This window comes from Carcharodon carcharias, chromosome 2 (assembly GCF_017639515.1).
Source record: "Carcharodon carcharias isolate sCarCar2 chromosome 2, sCarCar2.pri, whole genome shotgun sequence".
In the NCBI taxonomy this organism is placed as follows: Eukaryota; Metazoa; Chordata; class Chondrichthyes; order Lamniformes; family Lamnidae; genus Carcharodon; species Carcharodon carcharias.
Genome location: NC_054468.1, coordinates 177,942,476 through 177,968,437, shown reverse-complemented (window position 1 = coordinate 177,968,437; position 25,962 = coordinate 177,942,476). Strand labels below are relative to the sequence as shown.

At 38.7% G+C, this 25,962-nt stretch overlaps 1 protein-coding gene across 1 annotated transcript in view; it reads right to left on the bottom strand.

The window, feature by feature from the left end:
- The window catches only part of nrxn1a (neurexin 1a), a 2,049,839-nt gene that overhangs the window by 1,879,127 nt on the left and 144,750 nt on the right, over nucleotides 1-25,962 (bottom strand). Inside the window, exons 4-5 of the mRNA XM_041177542.1 lie at nucleotides 11,290-11,319; nucleotides 10,459-10,470 (exon numbers count right to left, since the gene is read on the bottom strand). Of these exons, the coding sequence (XP_041033476.1) occupies nucleotides 10,459-10,470; nucleotides 11,290-11,319 (42 nt within the window). The remainder of the gene's footprint in view (nucleotides 1-10,458; nucleotides 10,471-11,289; nucleotides 11,320-25,962) is intronic.

The window sequence follows — 25,962 nt, the reverse complement described above, 5'->3', positions numbered from 1 at the left end:
TCACCCAGTGAAAACACTTCTCATTCACTAAACAATTTTTGTGAAGTGTCTTGTAACTGGTGCTGGAGTAAGTGAGACTCATACTGGAGCTATGACAAAGTGTATGCATTTAGGGATCCGGATCAGAAGGTTTGGATCTGGAGATAACTGGATAGTCATCAGAATGACTGGGCTCTTCCTGCAAGGCTCCCTTATGATGTCAAAAACAGGATATCTTGTTCTAGCCACCCTTATACAAACATTGCTCTTTCTTCAAAGAGCAGCTAGGTGCTGTGACATTGCAGTACTTTGAGGATCTACATAAAGGTCTGTTACCTATGAAGCTTCTCTTACCATCATACCATCTCCTACAACCTCTCCTGTTACTCTGCAATGTCCAGTGTCATCAAATCACCATATGTTATACAGAGTCTAATTTTCTCTTCCATTGAAGACAGTTTGCATGCTCTGGGAAGGCACAATGTGCCTGCAAGAGTGCTTAAGCAGCCCTCACACAGATCATCAACTGGGACATTGAAAGTGTCATATGTCATTCCAGTGACAGAGAAGCATCCCAACAGAGGTTAAACAGTAACAAAAACAAAAATTGCTGGAAAAACTCAGCAGGTCTGACAGCATCTGTGGAGAGAAAGACAGAGTTAACATTTCAAGTCCAGATGATGCTTCTTCAGAACTAAAGAGAAGTAGAAATGCGGTGAAATATATATTGTTTAAGGGGTGTGGGACAGATGAAGCTGGATAGAAGGCCAATGATAGGTAGAGGCAAAGGAGAGATTGCAAAAAGATGTCATAAACAAAAGGTCGAAGGAGTGTTGATGGTGGTGATACTGGCTAAAGGAGGTGCTAATGGCAACATCAAGAGTAAAAAGCAGGATGAGAAATTGAAAGATGGCCCTAGTAGGGGTGGGGTGAGGGGAGGGGATGGTGAGGGAGAAAAGATCAAAATAGGCTAAAAGGTGGGGATAAAACAATGAATGGAAATAAAATTTTAAAATAGTGATAGTAATAGGTGGGGAAAATATATATATATAAATTAAAAAATAAATATTTGAAAAAAGGGGATGAAAAAGGGGTGAGAATGGAGGAGAGAGATCATGATCTGAAGCTGTTGAACTCAATGTTAAGTCCAGAAGGCTGTAAAGTGCCTAATCGGAAGATGAGGTGCTGTTCCTCCCGTTCGCGTTGAGCTTCACTGGAACATTGCAGCAGGTCAAGGATGGACATGTGGGCCTGAGAGCAGGGTTGTGTGTTAAAATGGCAAGCAACAGGAAGGTCTGGGTCATACTTGCGGACAGGCTAAAGGTGTTCCGCAAAGCAGTCACCCAATCTGCATTTGGTCTTTCCAATGTAGAGGAGACCGCATTGGGAGCAGCAAATGCAGTAGGTCAAATTGAGAGAAGTGCAAGTGAAGTGCTGCTTCCCTTGAAAGGAGTGTTTGGACCCTTGGACGGTGAGGAAGGGGAAAGTAAAGGGGCAGGCATTGCACCTTCTGCGATTGCATGGGAAGGTGCTGTGGGAGGGGGTTGAGGTGTGGGGGGTGATGGAGGAGTGGACCAGGGTGTCCCGGAGGGAATGGTTCCTACGGAATGCCGACAGGGCATTAAACAGTCCTCTTCTTCACATCTTTTGGTTTTAATGTCATTTGAAGAAGGTAATGTTATGATCACAGCCGATGTTAATTGCTGCCCAATAAAATCCTAAGGGAAATTTGGCTTATGGGCCATACCCGTTTTTTTGTATTTTGAAAATGAGAAGGGAATGTTCTGGTCTCAGCAGTAAGAAGTCCAATAGCACTTTTACTTGTATTTTTTTTAAATCTCAAAAGGTTTATTAACATGAATAAAAGAAAACATAAGCACAAAAGATTACAGATACACAGTTAAACGTAGTCTTACAAATCATTCCCCAAAAAGACCCTTTACTTGGTCAGAATCACAAGTAAACACCATCCAGGCAACACTCCTGATAGATGTTTAAAATCTAGTAATATTACCCAAGGCAAATTGCTGTAGCTTAAATAAAGGCATACCACATGACCTCTGACCCTCTTCCACTCTGCGGAGGAGATCTAAACTTCAGAGTAAAACTGCTTTTTGCAACCCAAGACTTTTTTGGCTTGACTGGATGTTTGATTCAAACTGTATCCTCTCCCAGCCCAAGCTCCTGCTACTATATCTGACAGCACCAGCTCAACAACCCAACAACTTAAACAGCCACCGCAGCTCAGAAAGCTACCCTAAGTCTCCACATTAACTCTAAAATACCTTTTTGCCCTTTCATCTTAATTTCCATTGTTCTCACACCTCTTTGAAACTCAAATCCTTTCAAATATGAGATCCTTCATGTTTCCATCTTATCTTTGCTTGCGGGTCAATAAAATAGAATATCCCCACTTCTATTCACCTATGGAACTCCTGAAAGATGTAAACATGTTTCTTTGCACATCTGACTCCCTTTGATATTCAAACAAGCTCTCCACTCATCTAAAAATGCAAATGTTAGACCAATGCTATTCACTTGTACCTCAAAACTAACACCTCTATCCTTTTTATGTTTTCAACCACCTAGACAATCTGCCTCCTATTGATAATAAAAATAGAAAATGCTGGAAAAATTCAGCAGGTCTGGCAACATCTGCGCAGAGAGAAAGAGTTAACGTTTCAAGTCCATATGACTCTTCATTAGCTCCGAAGAGTCATAGGACTTGAAACATTAACTTTGTTTCTCTCTCCACAGATGTTGCCAGACCTGCTGAGTTTTTCCAGCATTTTGTTTTTATTTCAGATTTCTAACATCCACAGTACTTTGCTTTTATGCTTTTGCCTCCTATTAATCTCTGCCCAGCTTAATTAAATCGTACACAGACATACAAACATGCATAGCCTTTTCACAGAATAGCACAATATTCCCCAGAAATATTTAAAAAAGAATGCCCTTTTCTCACAGTAATCAATCCACTCCAGGATGCCAGTTGGACCTTGGACAACTGAGCTGACTCAAGAGACAGGTCCCAGCAGCCTTCTCCATTTTGCCAGATTTTCCATGTTGCCCACCCCTCTGCTATTGTGCTGTAAACATATTCACCTCCTCAGGACCCATCTTTTGTTTCATTAGTTGATCTATTATCAACTCACAGCACTCCCTTTTGTCATTTAATTACACCTGCCATACACACTATCACAGGCCTTCCCTTTTGTTCTTTCCCCATACCACTTTTCCATGGCTCGCTACATGTTTAAAAGTTGCTCATTTCTGACATATTTCAGTTCTGTTGAAAAGTTAATGTGGTTTCTCTCTTTCACAGGTGCTGCTAGACTTTCAGTATTTATTTCAGATTTCCAGCATTCGAAGTCTATAGCCATTTTCTTCGTGTATCTATGTTAACTGTGGTTGTAGCACGTATAAGGTTTGGTATTTTGGAACATAAACAATTGATCCAGTTTCCAGTGGACTAATTAAATAAATTAACTGCACAGGGATATCTGTAATAATGAGCATTCCAAAAATGCGTAATTGATTGAATTTAAGGCGTGAATACACATGTATCCCATCTAGTGCAAAGAAATACTTTGGACATCAATAATAAAACAAATTTCTATGAGATGGATGCAGTAATTCTATTAAATATGTAATTAAAAATAAAATAAACAGAGATTAAAAGATTTAATTGCAAGATTGTGATTTTTTAAAACTCATTTGACAGTTCTAGTTTATTTTTACAAAAACATTTATAACCATGTAGTGATTATTTCTAACTGAATTTAGGAACATATTTTATCCTAGATTATTATTTAATACAGATATTCTGTAGAGTGAAGAGATATTTATACTGCATCTACATCAAGTTGCCCTACTTGAAGCAAGCAATGCAGGCTGTTCCCCAGAACTGAGAGCCATTATATCGTTGAAAGCGACCCTTTTGCTAAAATCATGTTTTGAAAAAAATCCTAAATATGTTGAAATAGTTCTTTTTCATTTTTTCTCTTCTTCATATAGTTCAATTTTGAAGGTTGGAAGCATTGTGTTTACAAGTGTAGTATTGTCTCCTCTGCTTACTATTGGTAGCAAAATTCTAGGTGCACTCTTCAAACTCACATTTACCACAAGTGACAAAGAAGATTTTTCTCCTTTCTCTCCTCAGTGGCCAATTAGGCCAACCGAAATGCCTACTGAGGCACTCTATTGAGGCCCATCTAGCCCCTCTCTGAGGAAGGCCGAAGCCCTTTGAATGGATGGAGGGGTGTCGCAGCGGCAGACCTGGGATCAGAAATGTCTCATTTAAATGCAATGATAAAGCATTTAACTGTACAATGCTGGCCTAGCAGCTGGAGGCACATTTTATTTTAATATTTCCTATAGTCTTCAGTCTTTGCCTGGAGGTGTTGTCTTGTTCTCCTGACTACATTGGCTGTGCTCATCTCTTCTGGCTGGGCTGCCAGAGCCTCAGGCACTCCAAATATCTCTCCAGGTTGTGGAGCCCACCTGCCATCCTTACTTGGATGGGGCTGTTGGGGATGGTCGCTTCATTGGCCACCTCTTCCAAAATCCCCCTTCGGGTCCTATTTCTAACATTTCTGAGTTCCTGGACTGCATTTCATTCCAAAGGAGGGATCGGGACTTGGGAACAAAAATCCAGCCCCTTTTATTTGCTTAAGGAAGAGATAATATGTATAGCATCCAGGAAAGAGAACACGAGGAATACTTACTCCAATTTTTGTTTTCATGACATTGTTAACACAGCAATTAGAACAAATCTCACTACTATTTCTAAAAAAAAGCAATTAAATCTTCAGAATGATTTTTAGAAATTTGTTAAAAGTACCAATGTCCTTAAAACTGAAGCAATATTTTAATCAAATTATCTTCATTTCACTCATAAATTAAATAGAAAAACTACAGTCCTGCATTTCTCAACAATTATTGTTTAATAAGACTAGAATGCAAACAAAGTTGACAGCCGTTTTGGCATTAAAATCCAAAAATTGTCTGCACCAACCAGCTTAGAATTTCCAGTCCTCAAAACAAAGTGATGACAGCAAAATTGAGTGGCTTAAGTTCCTCCAATCGTACGCTGTTAAATTTAAGTAATTAATTAAAACTGTACCCATATCCACACACATGGAATGGGCAACGTTAATCTAACAAGTTGATGTTATTTCAATTAGAAAAACTAACCCACTGGCAGAAGTTTAAACCAGCTGCTGCACACTAAATTTGTTTATTCCTGTCACCTGAATTAATGCTTTTATCTTGCCTCACACGATATTCCCATTAATGTTCATACAACTGACAACCATTTAATAGCTGAGACCAGAATGTATGGCAAAAGCACAAAGCAACTAAAAACCCATAAGCTACCTCATGGAAATCAGTGAATATAAAATGATGACTGAAACTTATTTTGTTATGTCTTCAGATGGCAACTCATTGGCACAGGCACAGGACAATGAAGTCACAACTCGAAGACACATGCTACATCAATGTTAGATCATGGTAAAAATGTCTCACCTAGTGCATTCTCAGTCCAAATGTGTGAGCGCCAAGTAGAAGCCAGAGACTATCACATGGGAAAACCAGAGGTCAGGCATGCTGAGCCTTTCTTGTACAATTTCTATCAACTGGCCGTAAAGGATCGTTAAAAGATTTACTAATTGGAGAAACTCTAGATGAGGACAGAGAAAGAAAAAAAATCAAGAGCTTCTTTTTTAGACTGTCAAGACACATTTTCCCATTGCCGTTTCTCATAAAACTACCAACTAAATCCTATACCAAAAAACAGACAATGGGAAAACAGATCCCTCTGAGGAAAGAGTCCACTAGTTTAATAGAAGATTCTTATCTGACAGATTTCTGTGCCCTACTAAACTCAATCTTGATATCAAAACTATAACTAATTGCACATAAAAACATCCTTTGAACTTCCCTCTCATCATGTAAAACATTAAAACAACCAACATAGCAAGCTTGTACCTTTATCATGCAAACATATCCATCATGAAATCAACATATTGCAGTGAATGAGAATTAGGGTATTATTCTTTCCAGTTAAGAATGCAATAATGGATAAGCTCACAGCAACAAAATTGGTCAATGGCTGTTGTGTAAAGCGAACTGGCAGCCCATCTTGCATTGCGCCTGATTTTCTTTATAATTGATGTTAATGAAAAAGTAATCTGGGCACAGGGTAAACTAGGCTGCTGAATCGTTATGAACCCATTTTGGGCTACTGGTATTGACCAATTTCACTCCCTTAATGTCCTTTCTCAGATATTCTCAATATGTAGCCAGAAATTACATGCCACTGTGCCACTACTACAATATTTAAAATATTTCTCACAAGCTTATTAGTAAATCAGAATCTTTCTCCATATAGATTGATGTTTCCAAATTATTTTGATTTCAAATTAAATCTGAAAATCCACAAATGATTAATATGACAGATTTAAAGATAATCTGACAGTTCAACCGATCTTCAACTCATAGGGCAGAATTTTCTGCCTACCGGGCGGGCGGGCCCAATCCAATCTCCAGTGGGTGGGGAGCCGAACCCCGCCGAAGAAGTGGGCCCTGCCGCCATTTTTTGTGGGCGGGCCAATTAAGGCCCGCCCAGCGTGATGTCCAGAGGAAAGCGCTATGCGCTTCCTGTGCGGGCAGGGGGGATTCCCCAAATGCGAGAGTGTGCTCTTTTGCGCATGCGCACAAAAGAGCACATATCTTCCCTGAGGCTAAGTGCTGCCTCAGGGAGATTGCTGAAAGGTGTACAAATATTGAAAATAGAAAAATAAAAAAATCCTTAACACGTCCCCCTCATGTGACAACGTCACACGAGATAGGACACGTTAATAAATGTCATTAAAACTTTATTAAAGTTTTTTAAACCCTACATGAAACCTCATCCTGCTGGTGGATGAGGTTTCATGTTTTTTCAGAAACCCACCGAGTGGCACCTGGCCTGCCCACCAATCTTAAGGTTGGATGGGCAGGTCCTTTAATTGTTTTAATTATCCTATCAATGGCCTCAATTGGTCATTGACAGGTCAGTGGGTGCACAGCTGATTTGGCTGTGCCCCCGCCTTCCTGAAGATTTAAATGGGGCGGGATGACATTGGGTGTTGCCCCCCGACGTCATCCCACGTCATTTTGCATGTCGGCGAGCGGGGTCCCTGCTCGCCGACTGCAAATTTCAGCCCATAGGCTGGAATTTTACACTACTTCCTGAGGGTGGAATGGCAGGTGGGAGAGGGGTTTGTAAAACTGAGCACCATGACAGTGACATCGCCTACCAATCCCCATTTGCACCCACAGAAATCCTGGCACCACCCCACCCCCCCTCCCACACCTGCCTCGCCAGGACCTGCCACCCAAAGACCTCGGACTTACCTGTAAGGCCAGACGCCATAGTTGTTCTTTGGAGCCTACTGCAGTCCCAGAAGTAGCCACAGCTGCCGAAGGTGCTGCTGGGATAAGAGAAAGGCCAGCAATTTGAATGGCCTGCAGCTCTCCACGGCGTGGCCTGTTCAAAGCCAATTAAAAGCCCAATGGCATGTGAGATGGCCAACTACGAGGGAAGCTGGGGGAAGGGGGGTGGTGTGAGGGGGTCCCATTCCTGCATAAAATTCAGCCCATAAATACAGTAGTGTTTTCTTTCACCATGTAATTTTACTCGCTTTACATATTAATTCAGTTAAAATTTGCTAATTAAACAATACCCTGCCTTGTTGGCATATAAAAGGTATGTTTATAAATTTAAACTGAGAAAATAACTTTTTGTATCTTAATCTTCATATCACTTTGAATGCCATAAATGTATTTCTATTACCCATTAAAACACCTTTTTCTGTCGTACGACTTCTGAGGACATCCTGTTTGCTCAAGCTTCAAAATGCTTCAGCCTTACTGTAAGTCTGAAAAGGACAGATTTTGTACCAATCTGCCCCTGGTCACAAACTCCAAGACCCCATAGTCACAATTAACAAACATCCTTCAACTCAGTTCATAAGTTCTTCTATCTTGGAAGTATCCTCTTCAACAACCTCAGTTGGATGATGAAATCACCTATCATCTGGCAAAAGCAAGCTCAGCATTCAGCAGGCTACCCATCTGGAGAGAGCATGGAATTTGTCTCAAAACAAAGTTCAAAGTCTACCAGATAATGGTTCGCACATCTCTTGTCTATGGCTCTTGAGGCATGGACAACCTACTGGCATCACATAAAACAACTACACGCATTGCATCTTCGCTGAAGGTCCGTCTACGACATCAAGTGGCAGCACAAAATCCTTAACACCAAAGTTCATGCCACATACCTGGTACTGAGAGCATGCTCATCAGAGCTCAATTTTACTGGTTTGGACTTATGGTTCACATGGAGGATTCCCACATTCCAAAGGCAGTACTCTACAGCCAGGTGAGCTTGCGAACCTGCACCAAAGGACGCCCGAAACTTATGTACAAGGGCATTCTGAAAGCCAATCTCAAAGGCTGTAAGTGGGACCCCACTACATGGGAAACAACAACCCTGGACAGACCTAATTGGAGAACTCTCTGTCATCAAACAATCGCAACATTTGATGAGAACAGAGTTAGGCCCCTGTGAGATAACCGAGCACACCGCAAAGCCAGTGCCTTCACCCACTCCTTGAACAGTGACTTCAATTTGCAATTGGATCTGCAAATCAAGATTCGGTTTAACATCACAAGAGATGACATCAACCAAGATGGTAAACAACCGGTTTCCTAACTGAATACTCAACTGTTGAAGCGATGGGACAGTCTATCACTTCTGTTGTATCTTTTTCTTTTATCACTAGTTTAATCATTTCCCCTTCTTCTAAAGTCATCCCCTCATACTGGGATATAGTTCCAGTGTACAAGTAGCTCTTCAGTGTCGCACTCAAATTATGATTACTTATTTGTGAATCTTGACAACGAAATGCTGTCAGGTTAGTCAATCACATCAAGCCTATCCCATCCACCTTTAACATCCACACATATGCATTTCCACTGTGAGATGAGATATTGATCGGGGTGGGAACAGTACCCAATTTTCTCTTCCCTAACCAAGGGATGGTGAGACTAGTGCAGTCGTCCCACTGTTTCCCTTGCTCAGATCAGCTAGTTCAGCAGAGAATACTGATCAGAAAATTTTTTGACTTCTTTGATTTAGCACTGGATTAACTCTCCAATAGTGGGACTATAGAGCTTGATGTGAATTATGAGAAAAAGACCTGAGGATTAAAATTGGCCAGGTTTGTTTCCTTTCTGGTTTTTGAGTAAGCCATCCATTTAGGCCCCTCACACACCAATTTCTCCCTAAATTAAATCTCAAAAGCAACCTACTAGGCAAAATGTAAACAGAGAGCAGTTAACATATTTCAAAAATATAGATCAAATTACTATCTAAATTATATCATCTAATCCCTAAATTAAATATCTATGTTATAACTGCTAATTGTTTTCCTCATCAAGGTTCTTCCCTCTCTTAAGGTTTAACAGCATGGCTTAACAGCATCAGTATCGAACCAAAGTGAGTCATATTCACCTTTGAACCTTGACAGTAAGTGTGAACAGTTTTCAACTGCAGGACTATCAAAACTAAAACTTATCCACACATGTCATCCACACAAGCATGTCTAGCAGGTATCTCTGGCTAAGTTTGCTCTTTTTAACCTAAAGGCAATGAATGTAGAACTCATAGTACTATCACAACTAAGAGCAGCTAACTTCTAGTTCCTTCTGTATCAATATGGCTAAGCTATTCACTGGCTAAGGCTGCGAGTACCAGGAGAGTTGTGTATTTGCTCTAATATAACTGCAATATTTTTATATAAAATGTTATCCCACATATTCATTTAAAATTGCGATCTTGAAAGTGACACCTAAAATATCTTTTAACTGAGCTAATCTGACATTCAGCATTTACATTTGTCCAACGTTCTTCTCACTCAGAACTTGGTACCTTTTGCTCATTTCAATACATTAAAAGCAATTACTCAATGCACATTAAATATAATTGAAAAATAAACTGCTTAAATTAAAACGTGTGGCATTGTATTTAAAACTTTATCAAGTTTTATAAGGGACTATGTTCTATTGCAAGGTCTCAGTAATTAAAATTAGAATGGTTTTGTCTAGAAAATGAAATATTCTAAAAATTACAGTTACAAACATGTTTATCTTCCAACATGAAGGGAGAATTATCTCTTAGTTTTCTAAATTAATGTGTCCAACAAGCAGATAAGAATCTCACGATCTTTATAAACAAGTAAAAACATTAATACCAATAGCCTTACCTTTGAGATCTTGTAACGCAATGCAACATCATAACCACACATTCATTTAACCAGCATAAAGCTTCAGCAACAAATAAAGATTCCACTTTTCCCATATACCTAAGTGGCCATTAAAGTTATATATTTTTTAATTATCCCAAAGAAAAGAAAACAAAACATTTAGTACCTTTAATTTTACCTATGGAATTGATGGAATGGTTCCATGAAGTAAGCATATTTGAATAAAAAGAGAGAAACAATTTATAAGTTTCATGGTTACATGTAAATGCAACTAATTATAGCAACTAAATATATTTAATAATGTAAACATACAGGTGTAACATGAGCATATTGAAATGGAAGCATGGATTGCATGTTATGAAGGAAATTTTCTGTTGGGAAGTTCATGTATTCAAAACACCTGGAGATCCATGATTTAACTGACTCACTTAAAAAGGGCATTGAAAGTAATTAGGAGTGAAATTATGTGGTTGACTTGCTTGCAAAATCATTCCTCCAGCATTCCAACAGCCTGGGCAGGTGCATAGAACATACTTTCAATCAGCCATGCATTTCTGTTTATGGTTTAAGCACACTGTTGCACACATGTTGCAATAAAGTGTGACAATTTATCACACTCCAAGGTAAGAGCAGGCACTAATTATTGACAATACCACCTCATACATAAGCAAGCATTATCTGAACATCCTGACTTCAAGCACTCCAAACTAGCTAGAACTTAATGATAAGTTTAACATTGCTTTAATTACTTTTTAACACTGACATTTTCACATTAATTGTTCTCACTTTTTCCTAATTTGCACAAAGACAAAGACAAAGCAAAAAGCTTGACTCAAGTGCAAAAAGAAAAGAAGGATAAAGAAAGACAGATTTTCTTGAAACAGCCAAAGTGGAGGTATAAACTTTTGTAGAATTATTTCTAGAGAGAGTTTAAAGACAACTACTAATGTGGGGGGGAAGAAGGAAGCACAGTGGAAAAAAGGAATGGAACCCATACCTTGGTCGCCCATCATCAGGTGCGCCAGACCTTGAAGGGAAACAAGAGCACAGTCAGCAAAGAACAAGGGCATGTGGGAAGGTATTGTCACAATGACAAAAATGTTTTGTGACAGACATCTGCTTTGTATTAGATGTCTTTATTACAGGGAAATAAAAAAGCATTTTTCAACCACAGGTTGCAATGCATTGGGACAAGATCAGAAGAATGAAGAAATGATTCCGACAGCATTGGACATTTCTGAGAGTTTCTACATACACATATTTGCATTAAAGAGAACTAAGATCCCTAAAAGAGATTTTGTAACAGGACCACCCTTCTGCCCTACATAACATGCCAACTGTTTTAATGAGTTGTTAGTCTGTTCCAGAAATTAATATTTTCAGGAACATTTTCATCATGATTTAGGTTACAAATATAAAATAGAAGTACTGAATAGAGATGTTACAAACAGCATTTACTTTCATATTGTTATATGCCTTTCTGCTTTAACTTTCTTCAGAATGCTGTCTTGTGTTAATTTGGATAGTTTTACACCAATTGCAACTTGAAACCGGGCTAGAACTTCAGTCATATCCAATTTAAGAAACAATATCCCCAAAGATGCATGGTTTGCAAATTTATTTTTGAAAAGCAAATACAAAATATTGTCATCCAGCCTTCTATAACAATTTAATTCATGCTAATATAAAATACTGAGAATTATTTGGAATTGTTTTATAACATTATTTAAATCACTGTTTTTAAAGGTGATCTAAATGTAGATCAAAACATTTATAGCTCAGAACAGAAGACTGGTAGAAGTGGATCAGGAAACCATTGTATTTACCCTCCAATGTTTCGTTCAATTGAAATCAATGACAATGAAATGGATAGTCACTGATCCACAACTGCCAACTTGTGTCCAGATGCCCTAGATTTGAATTCAAGTATTTGACAAGCTCATACAAAAGCACATTTCCAGTATCTAGGATTGTTGAAAATTATGAGTAAAATGCTTGCTGATATCTTTAAAAAATAATTTTAGTTTTAAATAGATGTGGATCAAAGTGCAGTTAATGACAGATTTGGCAGTTTCCATTCCAGGAAGTCCACTGTTAAAGGTACGGCTAATGAAAATGTCATTACAATGTTGAAAGATTATTTCTCTATTGAGTCAGCTTGTCATTTATTAACATGATAGGAAATGCTGAGTGCAGCCAAGAACCATGACTGACTGAACATGGTCATTGGTGGCAAATCAGACGAAGTGTTTGACTTTCCAACACTGCTTTGTCTCAACTGAAAGGAAGCATTCCTTTGCTGTCACATTGGTCAGTAATAAAACCACTTAAACAGGTACCAAATTAGTTCTCACCAGCTTGGGGAGGGAAGGGGGAGGGGAGAGGAGGGGTGGGTGTGGTTATAACACCTAAAGTTGTTACTTCCCTAAAAGTACAAGAGCAGCTTTTTGTTCCTTTCCAAAGCATATTTTCTTTTCTAAGATTTGAGCAGAAAATTACATTTTTGTAAAGAAAATTATATCAGATATCTTCTTAATGACTTCAGAACATTTTTTAAAATGCCAATGTGGTGATATTAAGAAGGTGCATTCATTCAATAATTGCAAAATGCAATTGATGAATGAAATGTAAGTAATCTCCAGAAATACCAACAGGTATTTTAAGGGCTTATTATGTCTGAAAATATATAGTTTTTCTTCCGTTTTGGAATATTATTTCATGAACTGAATTACTGTCTCTATGTAATCAAACTTTTAATAGGAGCATATATTGCTCAGAAAGTGACTGCAGTTTGCATATTAGGGTGCAATTGAGAAGTATTACATTGAAACAACATTTGGGTGCAACTGAGAAGCATTACATTGAAACAACATAGATAATCTTATTTATGATGTTTTTCATGCCTAAGGGTGTGTAGTGTTTAGCATTGTAATTAAAATACCATTTATTTTCACCCTTATTAAAATGTCATATTCTGGCTCAAGATTAACATTGTAAAATTTGTTCCCATTAATTAAGCAACTTTAAAAATTAGGTTGCATCAATAACAGGGCTTATTTTAAAAATGAAAAAATTGTTACAACAGGTAGTTTTAACAGTGAAATGTATTTATTGCTAAGTTGTACTCAAGTTGCCAAGAGGATTCCATAAAAGATTTTTCATATCAGAAAAAGGGTTCAGATTAAATCAAAACCACACATATTTAGTGTTTAACTATACAGTAACAATATTTTAGCACCATTTCCTAAGCTTCAGGCATTTCTATAGGTGCTTGTGCATGACTGGTAGGGGCCCCTGGCCAGCATCTTTCGATCGGCGAGCGGGGACGGGGCCCGCTTACCAATGCGTAAAATGACGGGGGGATACGTCTGGCGTGCTTCCCGACGTCACTCCGCGTCATTTGGATTTTCAGTTTGGCCTATTAAGGCCATTAAAAAAACTAATTAACCTGATTGATGGACCTGCACGTCCAACCTTAAGGTTGGCGGGCAGGCTGGGAGCCCAGGCGGGCCTCGGGAAAAGCAAGAAACCTCATCCACGGGCGGGATGAGGTCTCATGAGGGTATTTAAATTTTTAACACATGCTTAAAAAAGTTACGGACATGTTCCAACTCATGTGACAGTGTCGCATGAGGGGGCATGGCAGGGAAATTTTTTAATTGCCTTTATTTCACCTTTTGAATCGGAACCAATTTCCCTGAGGCAGCACTTTGCCTCAGGGAGACCTGTGTGCTCTTTCGTGCTCATGCGCGAAAGAGCACACTACCGGCTGAGAGAATCCCCCCAGTGCCCGCATAGGGGGTGCGTAGCGCTTCCTGGCAGATGTCACGTTGGGTGGGCCTTAATTGGCCCGCCCACTGAAAATGGCAGCGCGCCCCTGACCGGGGGCAGCGATCAGAGGACTGTCCCCCCCATGCCCACTCCCGCACTTCCCCCCCCCCAACCCCGATAGGGGGAAATTGTTGCTCCCCGATTAACCATTCTGCATGTGTATTCGAACTGCTGCCAAATTCATCAGGTCTATTTTTCTGGGCATCCCCTAGAATATATTATATATATACATGCAAATATGAAGAAGCGACCTATACCCCGTTACATGTCCCCATTGGATGTGCTCCACTCAAGATTCTGCAACAACCACTGCAGCTTAAGCAGTGGTCAACTAAAAAATGTTAAAATTTAAATGCAGGAACCAGGAGGTTCCCACTCCTCATGATCACCTCTACCCTGTTGCACAACATTCTTGGGACTTACCTTTGGGCCTCTGCCATTGAGGCAAACAGCCCAAAATATGGGTGGGATGAGGTTTCATGTAGGTTTTTAAAAATTTAATTGAAGTGTTTTTAAAAGCTATGGACATGTCCCAATTCATGTGATAGTGACACATGAGGGGATATGTCAGGGAATTTGTTTTTTCTATTTTTAACATTTTTTAATGTTAGCACTTTGCCTCAGGGAGATGAGTGCGCTCTTTCATGCGCATGCACGAAAGAGCGCACTCTCAGCTGAGGGATTCCCCCTCGCCCGTACAGGGAGCGGACATCACGCTGAGCGGGCCTTAATTTGCCCGCCCACGTAAAATGGCAGTGCGCCCCCAATTGGGGCCGCTGATCGGAGGCACACCTCCGCGCGCCCACTCTCCCACATCCCCTGCCCCGAGTTACAGCATGGGGAAGAAATACTAGTCAACATAAATCATGGGGTAACAGTTTGTGCTGGTAAGCAAATTGTTTTTTTTTAAGATTTGTATCCAATTTGTATTAATAGTATTTAAAAATTAGAGTAGAATTTCAACAAGCTAGATCTTTGAGGCCTTATATTGTGTAGAAATGTCTGCAATTTTAATATTATGACAAACCTTTATAATGGATCCATCATAATGCATTGAATTTGGAGAAATCTTTATTCATTATTTTTCACACTTAAAGCTAACATGATTTAAAACGTATGTTAACGTAACAATAGTTTTTGTTTTCATCGAATGCCAATATATTCTAAAATTCTGTGTTTAGAAACCATTTTGGTTTTTAGTACTTTTGTGGGTGCTGCTCAGGGTATTACTTTTTGTTCAGCCATTAGAGGCATTTTAGACTGCATGCGCAGTCACCAAGTGGTGATATTAATACACGCTTGATAATGTGTAAAAAGTTGCTTTTGACACAGCAAAATTCCTACAAGCGTTGCATACTTCCTATTTTGAAGTGTTCAATAGCGAATATTTTGCATTGGCCTCAAAGCCTCGAACTCAGATCTTAAAATTCAGGTCTTATTTTAACTTAATTTCAGTTAAAATGAACGCTAAAATGTTTATGCACTTTATAGCAATTTATAAACTACAGTAAAATATTTGTGTGTATTTTGTCACTATTGTTTATAATGCTCCTAGTATTGTGGTGAGTACATTGCAGAAAACGGGCACTCAAATTGAATAATATTTTCGAGGGCAACTTCCTCTGATCTTTAAGCATTCTGGTTACTTGCAAATAGACCAAATTGATAAATTAAAAATAGAACCAAATCGCTCCATAGCTTTATCCTTCCCCATCTCTGTAACCTCCTCTAGCTCTCAGCACTCCTCTAATCCTGGCCTGTTTCCTTTGTTTCACCATTGGCAGTTGTGCCCTCAGCTGTCAATTTGTAATTGGCAGCTTTCTGAATATTTGACTAATTTATCTTTTAAAACAATTTTTTTTCCCCCTTGCTATTGTCTAACTCTAAGTATGATTGTATTCTAACCAATGAGTTCCACAAATCCATGATGTGTATTGCTTTTCCAGGGCCTGAATCTTCTGGTCAGCATGCGGGGCAGGGCCTGCACGCCAATGCGTAAAATGATGTGCGGTGACATCGGGCATGCATCCAGGTGCGCTTCACGCTGGGCAGGCCTTAGTTGGCTTGCCCATGCAAAATGGTGGTGCCCAGCCGATCGCAGGTGGTGATCGGCTGCGCGCCCACATGCGCCTGCTCCCACCCAGCCCGACCGATGGGGCTTGTCCAACTTAGTGAGGTGAGATAATGAATAAATCTACTTTTTCTAATTCTGGTATGAAAACCATTTTATTATTTTTGTGTATTAGGTATCATATATTGCTGAAGAGGTAAAAAGGGTAAAAGAGAGATCTCCTGAAATTTACCTTATTGAGTGTTGTTAGCAGTTAAAGATTTGCAAAAACTACATTGACATCAATAAAAAATGCATTTCCCATGCTTCAGCAATCCTAATTCATCAAGTGACAATTAACTCTGCATCTAATGTTCAGCATACAAGGGACAGAATTCCAAATGGCACAGTCAAAGAGAATGAAAATAAGAACACCGTGTTATGTGTTAATTCCTAACAATCTTACAGTGGGCTGAAGCTGGCAAGGATGGATTCTGACTGAAGCAGGGTGGTCCATTTTTGATGATTCATTATTATTTGCATCCTTATGTTCAATTCCCTCCATGATCTACCCTTCCCCATCTCTATAACCTCTTCCAGCCCTACAACACTCTGATATTTCTACACTCCTCAAATTCTGTCCTCTTCTGCATCTTTGGTTTCTTTCATTTCACCATAAGCAGCTGTACCTTCAGCTACCTTGGCCCTAAACTCTAGGGGCAGGATCTTCCAGTTGGTGAGCAGGGGTAAGGACCGCTCGGCGACATGTAAAATGACACGGGATGACGTTGGGTGGCGCTCCCGATGTCACCCCTTGTCATTTCCATTTTCAGGTCAGCGGGGGCGCAGCCGAGCCAGCTGTGCGCCTGCTGGCCTGTCAACGGCCTACTTAGGCCATTGAAAAAATAATTATGGTAATTAATTGCCCTGCCTGTCCAAGCTTAAGGTTGGCGGGCAGGCTGGGAGTCCTGGCAGGCTTCAGAAAAAGCAAGAAACCTCATCCACGGGCGGGATGAGGTTTCATGAGGGTATTTAAATTTTTATCCAATCTTTCAATAGAAGTTATGGACATGTCCCAACTCATGTGATAGTGTCACATGAGGGGACATGTCAGGGAAAGTTTTTTTATCATTTGTATTAAATATTTTAATTCCGAGTCGATCTCCCTGAGGCAGCATGCACGAAAGAGCACACTACCAGAATCCCCCTCCCCCCAAAGGGAGCGCACAGCACTTCCGAGCGGACGTCACGCTGGGCGGGCCTTAATTGGCCTGCCCACGTAAAATGGCACCAATTGGAGGCGCGCCCGCTCCTGCACTGGGGAATTTTCCCTTGAGAACCTTCCCTAAATCTCTTCACCCCTCCATTATACTTCCTCTTTTAAGTTACTCCTTAAAATCCTAATCTGCCTTTATGTGGTTCAGTGTAAATTTTTGTTTGATAAATCGCTTCTGTGAAGTGTCATGGGACATTTTATTACATTAAGGTCATTGTATAAAAGCAGGTTGTCCTTACACATTTTTAAAAATTTGTCCATGCAAGGCATTCCTCACAAGATTGAAGCCCAATATTCCTGCCTCCACAACTCATTGGCTTAAAGGTGCATATTGAAGGGATTCTTTGAAAACTTAATGAAATTATCAAGTGTGCAGCTGTGACTTAAAATTAAGGGGGTTCCAGCTTTGTTCCTCTTCTGTGCTGAATTAGCTCATTTCAGCCAACAAAGCAGCATGGTTGCTGCATGTGGTCACAGAATCCCGAGCTTAGGGAAGAGAAAACTGGGTGGCATTCAAATTCCAAATGACTTTTTAGTGAGCCCTGTTGGAAGTTCTCATCAGTGGCTAACAGGTGAGCAAAGGGCTAAGCATATCTGATGACCCTCACATTCAAATACTCTGCCAACACTCATGGTCAAATTTGCACATAAAAACACAATTGAGTGACGTACTGAAGGGTAAACAATCTCAAGGAACCATACCTTTAAAAACAGTTAATAGGGAAGCTCTGGCCAGAGTTTATTTTTGAAAAATTCAACCCTCTTCAAGCTGGAGGCAACCTCGGAATCCCACTCCTGCAGTGGCAGCACTCACCACGGCCAGTGTGGGGCAGCTGTCCTTCCAGGGCTGCGGACCCTCTTAATGAGCTTGTTGTTTCAGGGAACCCTTCTCACCATCCTTAATTGGACAGTTGACCAGAAGTGATTGGGTCATTAATTGGCTGCCTCTTGGAAAATCGCACTGGCAGCAAGTACGGGATCAGGACCCTGAAATGGTCTTACTGCTTGGATTATTTTTAAAGAGTTTCAAGTTTCTGCCTAATAAGTGTGCTGAGCTCCAGAGTTCTCAATGGAGTCACAAAATCAGGGCCACTATTTTTCTATTGATTCATTAGTATACTTCCGTTAAATGGAAATCTGCACTCTGATCCTCAAATTCCACTTAATTATACACAACCACCTGGTGTGATACCTTTATTCTGCAGTTCCACAGCAAAAGCAATTACTGGTTGCAGTCCATGTGATATCTGGGGAGGTTTTCCAATTATGAATACAAAGGATCAAGAAAGGAACTCAAAAATTGATTCAGGATTTATTTTGCTGTATGGCAATGTAAAGCAATTTTTTGAAAAAATGTGTATATATGCACAACAGAGTGTGTGGCTATACATATATATACCCATTTATCTACATAAAACTTTAGCTAAACATTGGCAAAATCCTACTTATGGAGTGTAACTCCAATTTACAATTCAAAGCCTTTGTGCCAGTGTGAAGTAAATCCACTTCACACTGAACTATCATTGTGGTGTAATTGTGCCCTGACAGATAGCATAAAGTGGAGTGCAAATATCTCTATTTATAACAGTGAAAGAAAATGGAACAATTCCTAAGTGGTAAGTTGTTCAAATTTAATATATTTATTTCATTAAAGTAATCTAATTAAAGTACAGCTTTATGCACAAAGATATTTTCATCCAAAAACAAATTTCACCTTCAAACTGTGGGGTCCTTTTGTGTAAACACAGCACTAGCAGAGAAACAAAACTCAGTTGAATCCTTAGAAATTACTGAAGTAACATCTCTAGATTTTCATACCTTCATAAACGCAGCAAAACTACTCTTTGGTATGTGCATAAACTTTGGAATATTAGATTTTGGACAGGGAGATATTTTCTCTGATAGATATTTTAGTTAAATGTTTGTATATAATATAAAAATTTAATATTTCAGAGTTAAATGTTTATATATTGTGTATATGTAATATTTCAGAGCTTTTAGGTGTATATATGAATTAAAGTTATATTCCACAAACTGGCTGAACATTTTTAAAAAGACCAAAGGAATATGTAACAGTAGCTCTGGAAACAGCAATAATGAATTTGAATGCTATAGATATCAGCTCCAGGAAAAACTCTAATGTTGGCAACTGAAATATTTAAAACCTTCATGGAAAGAAGGAACCTTTATTCCTTCCATTTACTAAAGATGCAGTATATTTTTTTTCCCTTTGAACAGAGCATTAATAAAATCAGTTCATTTGCAAGAATTAAATCAAATTTCTGATGTTTACTTTTGATTATATTTGATTTTTAGCAACTAGTCAACAACCAAGAGCATTTGCTTTGTAGGTATGGATCAGTTCAGCAACAATTACTCACAAGTATGACACCCAGCTACCTAACTTGTCATCTTGTTATTCAGAGCACAGCACCTGCTGGTGCAGGGACCAATGGAGTTTTGACAGGGCATGGTTTCCACAAAGCGATTTTCAACTTTAAAAAAAATGTGGTTGAAATAGATTTTCAGGTCTATTACAACTGCTCAATACAGACTATGTGTACTGATTTCTGACTGTGGCTTGCAAGAACTGGCAACTGGAAGTCAAAGTTATAAATATCCAAAAAAAATTAATTTCCAGTCATCAATCACAATGCTAAAAGTAATTATCTTCAGAACTGATCACATTATAATAAATATTTTAACTAAATAATTGATGTGATAACTGTCTTGTGGAATAGCTGCGTGATGTGGTACCACCTTTGTAAATCTAAACAAGGTGCCTTTTATAATAGTTGGCCTCAGTAAAATTTAATTCTTACAAGATTTACGAAGAACTGTTGTGTTATTCTCTCAAAACTTAATTAAAAGGAAGTCAGTTTCCGTAATATTTGAAAATGAGTGCTGAATTACTGTTCTGTGCAATCCAGCTTGCCTTGGCATTAATTTGACGGGAAATATATTTTTTACATGTTCAGTTGCAATATTTAAATAGACTCTGTGCTAAATGACATTTAGAAAGGCCAAATTGGTTGTTCTTTAAAGATCATTAAACAGCTTGCTCCATAAATGTTGCCTATCTTTAATGAGAATACAGGCAATAAGAAAAGTTCTCTTGAGCAATCTAAAGTTAGAGTTAATGTTATCTGTCCTCCTTGTTTAACAATCGTCAAAGAAATTATGGCAAATACCTTATTGTATTCAAACTAGATTATGTCAAATATATTCAAACTAGATTATGTAAAATGTATAGCATCATATCCAGCCTTGTCACTGAACTTCAAAATATTTACTCCAACCTCAACATGCCAGTTCTGATGAAGGATTACATGCAATCTGCCATATTTGTTCCTATTGGATGTTGATCAAATTTGGTGTGTATATCTTTTTGTCTCAGATTTCCAATCTTCACACTTTTATTATCATTTTTTTCTCTGCAACGTTGATCTCTGCACATTCACTATCACCTTTTCCTCAAACAGCCACCACATCTGGTTGATAACCATTACTTTCTGTCAGACTTACCAGCACCTCTCTAACCAATAGTGCTCAGACTAAACTTTCCTAAGGTAGTCAACACTTATCTCCCAAAAGCTTTCCATTATCCAACCGAACAAATACAATGTCACAAGGGTCTTAAACATCATCATTGATTGAGAAACCGATTTGTCTATTTTTAAACAACTATATTTCTCAATAGTTTAGTTGTTCTAAATTTATCTAAAACTGTATTACCTAAATGTCAACTTGCATGGCTCAATCATTTGCCAGACAGCAATATCCTAGGTGCTGCTAAACAACAAATCTATCTTTCATTTTATTTTTTCTGTTTCTTTTTCCTCTCACACCAAGTTCACATTATTTGCCATGTTTTTTAGGCCTCAGTGGATACAAATACTCCAATAAACTCAAGCAATAACAAACTTGCTTGACCATCTAAGAGGTACAACTAAGGGCTGCAGGAAGACACTGCACACCTGTAATGGGTTTTTTCCCCCTCCACCACACCTCAAGAGCACAGGTAAGACAGACAAAAAGACCTGTTGAAATTCTCATTGATGACTCGCGCTCAAGCTTAAATTCCTCATATAGTGAGTCAGAATGCTCCAGTGGTTTAGCTAATACACTAAATGACTATTTTTTTTTGAAGAACGGTGTTTATATTTTATTTATCATTCTTAGATTTTGGTACAGTTATAAAACATCATGTAATTTAACAGTGTTCTAACATGATGTGCTTTAATTTACATAGTTAAACTCAGCCAGATTGTTTTGAAGGTATGTGTGTTAGGGTAACTTATATGACACAACTGATATAATCAAGTATGCCGTACATAAAACTAGAGCAACAACTAGACAAAGCAAAATCTGAAAGCAATAAAAAGCTATAGCACCAATTATGATTTCTACTATATTGGGGTATTTTTCAAAGATGAACTCTAATGATTAAAATATTACAGCAAATAGTATTTTAGAGTTTAAAACAAATGCTTAGAACATTAAAAAATAATTGCTGAAAAAAGATTTTTTGTCAAAGCTTTTCATTTTGCGCTCATCAGGACATAAGAATACCAATGTCAGAGCAGCAACAACTTTATACTGTATAGGAAGAGAGTGTTGATTGGTTGGCAAGTGGATTTGCTAAACAAAATAAGTCTTAGTCATTCACTGGTTCATCCCTCAGGAAATGCCTTGACTAATCAGAGTTAAGCTGCCTGGTTTAAATTTTAAACAACGCTTGGTGGTTAACTGTCAGTCACCATTGACTGGCGCATTCTTCATGGCAATGCCTCTATCAATCTGAGTCCACTTGCGAACCATTCAGCAATGTCTTCTCATACAGTATAAAGTTGTTGATTCCCCTGACATTGATATTCTTGCAATTATCCTGATGAACGCAAGACAAAAAGCTTTGACAAAATGTCTGTTTATGTTCCACCAAACGACTGTTTAATAAAAGAAAACCTAAGGTTTTACAAAGGTGAATGTGAGAATGATAGGAAATATAGTAGATGGTTAATCTGAAATATTTTACATTGTTTACTTAAAATATGATTTTAATGTTGTGTTTTTGAATCATTGACAAAACTACCAAATCTGTTTGCAGAGGCAAATAAATGCTTCAGATCTATTGTTTCTCTGCCAAGGTGATGAGAACTTCTGCAGTTGTGAAAAATGCTTCCAGCAATCAGGCCAAGAATAGACTAAATAATTGTATATGCATTGGCCGATTTAAGCAACAGGGACTACTGGAACTCAAACCTGCAATGACAAGTAACCTGCAAAACAATAACTTAACCTCTGTGCTACAAACCTGCCCAAGCAGGGTCTTTTTAAATTTAAAATTTGGGGCAATGTGTGCAAGAAGACTAGATATCATAAGCATGATACAAATGCATGAGAATTGTAACTTGGAATAACTAATTAATTAATACAACCAAAAAACCAAGTTTCAATAAACAACCATCAATAGATATAAAGAGAAAAATAAAGGTAACAGGTGTGTGTACGTGTGAATATATTTAGTAGTTAGATATCTAATAAATTAGATATAAACTGGTCAGTTTCTACATGAGCTAATACAATCCCTGTGGAACTAGAAGAATATCCAATCACGTCAGAGATTTCTAAACAAATCAGGTTTCTTGAATTTATAACTGAAACATGTTTGTTAAAACCTGTACTAACCCAATTAGAGATCTGATCCTAGCTCTCCCAAATTCACAAAAACCATGTTTAAGGTTTCCGAAGGCCAGATAAAAATAGTTTTGCTGATGCCAAAATTTTATGCAGAAGGAGTAAGACTCATTTTCTATAATCAACAGGAGTACTAGATTTGTCCCTTACATTGAAGAGCCAATTTTAACTCCAGGCCGGAATCATGTAAATGTGGCTGGGGCAAGGTAAAGTCAAACCCTCCAGCTTTCGACTGCGTGAGGCCCAGGAGATGTTAACTTCCAGGCCAAACCTACATAGGCGACATTAGTCTCCTGCCCAAATCCTGAAGAAGGTGAATGCAATATTTTGGTTGATAGGAGGCCACCACCAGGCATCCAAATGAACATTCCCTGGTATTCATCAGCAGCTGGGAGGAGGGGTTAGTATATCACAATAAGGGGTAAGGGTGAAAGTCTTAGGGCAGGGACAGCCCCAGTTACTTCGTAGGGTTCAGAAGTGTACTTCTGCTCCACCTGGCCTGAATGGAAATAAAACAATACAAAAAATGTTACTCGCTTTTCTGGGCCTCTTCCAGCACTGGCTCTTATTGCCACAAGTTGGACTGGGGAGATGTCATAATGACCTCCCCATGCAAGCCCAATGTTTTTGCAAATTGTCCTCAAAAATTAACCTTTTAAGCCCCAGTTTCATTTTGGTGAAACTGCGCCATAACTTCTGGAAGGCTAATATATCAATTTTGAGGTCCCCATAACTGAATGCAGTACCTCAGATGGAGTTTGACCAAAGATCTGTAAAACTTTACTTTGTAGCTGTGTACAACTTTTAGTGATGTGTATCTGAATACTTAAGTCGCTTTGCACCTCCAAAGTTTCTAGACTTACACTATTAAGAAAATATTCTGCTTTGTCTTCTTTGGATTCAAAGTGGATTACCTGTTACTTCCCAACATTAAACCCCACTTGTCATAGTTTTATCCACTCATTTAATCTGTCCATTTATAATTTCCTGATCACACCTTACTGTTCCTGGTCATAAAGTTATTCAGATTTTGGGGGAATAACTTTATTATTACAATACAAACTCTATAGTAAACACTTTAAACATATTTATTTTTGTTTACACTACCAATTTTGTGCCCTGTCTTTCTTGCCCCAATTCTTTCATCTACCCCATTACTTTTCCTAGTTTTACCTTTGATTTAATTCATTTCTAAATAATGCTTCCAAATTTCCATGTAGTAACTCTTTCGAGTACAAACCCGTTTCCATCTGTTTCAGATGAAGTTACATTGTTTCATAGTTTATCATTGTGAGATTTGAACGCTTGATACTCTTTTGAGTAAACCTGTTTCCATCTGTTTCAGATGAAGTTACATTGTTTCATAGTTTATCATTGTGAGATTTGAACGCTTGATACTCTTTTTGAGTAAACCTGTTTCCATCTGTTTCAGATGAAGTTACATTGTTTCATAGTTTGCCATTGTGAGATTTGAACTCTTGATCTTGGGGTTCCAAATCCAGTACCATAACCACTTGGCTATTTAGGCCAAGCAATTTCCATGTAGTAGTTGTGCCACATTTGCATTAAGCATGATGAGTTTGATTTGGAGAGCTGTTTCAACCAGTTTTCTGTAGGTCAGTTCATCTGCACCTGTTGGAAAAATCTTTGGTATAAATCTTGTATAAAAGGAGAACAATGTGATGAAATTGTGTTTGGAAACTACAACAAAGCCTTTAAAATGTCAGTTCTAGTTGTAGATTTCCACAGCAGGCCAGGGAGCTGCAGGTAAGTGCCAGACTTGTCAATTCAGCTCAGCTCAATGTATGCCTTATGAGTGTTATTGTGCTATCTGCTTTTAATAGGAGCAGCTAGTAGGTGCAGCTAGAGAAAAGTCAAAGGCAGGATACAAAAGCATAAGAGCCCACAACTTCTAAAAACTTTGCTGGTCTAACTCATTGATGAAATAGAGCAAAGGAGAGACAAACTGCCAGCTGTTCATGGGAACAACCAACCAAGAAATGTCCTGCATGCCATTTGAATGGCAATGGCATTGGTAATGAATGCTAATTCTCCCACCCAGGAAACTGCAGACATTCAATGCATGATGTTTAATGACTGACAAGGACAAACACTCTCACTTTTCTTTCTTATGCACCATAGGTGCCAGCACTCTCTTTACAGTCTAAAGTTAACAACTGCACCAAACCTTTCATAGTGCTCTCTTGCTGAGGAGACCAATAACTCAAGATCTTACGATATTAATACTCATCTCTCCCAACAGCTGTTGGTCGTATGAACAACCATAAAATCAGTCCTCTATTTAAACAAGGTGATACCAGTATATCTCTTATTTCATTCACTCCATTCACTCCTAGCCCACTCTGAACTTCTAGCTTTGAATTAATTCATTGCATTTCATTTCAGAGCAAAATGGCACTCAATGTCCATTAGACGTATCCTTGATACGAAGAAGACCATGGAGCTGATAGAGTGCCATTCTGCTCTTGTCACAGGCTTAGTACTGACACTGCATTAGTGACTGAATACTTACACAATCACCGCAGCGTCCTTTGTGGAGCACTACATAGCCACTACCTTCCATACCTTCATTATCCCTTTAATTCCAAGGGGATGTATGCTCACCCATTCTTAACTTACACTCCCCTTTCATGCATACTCCACAAGATCAGCAGTGGCCAGAGGAACAGGATGATAAGGAGCAGGAGGAGGTGAGACTGAACTTCTTCCTCATGGCTTATGAAGATGAAGAAAGAAAGGACACAAGAATAATGAGCACAGTCAAGCCAACAAAAAGAGGTTCTGCAGTAACTTTG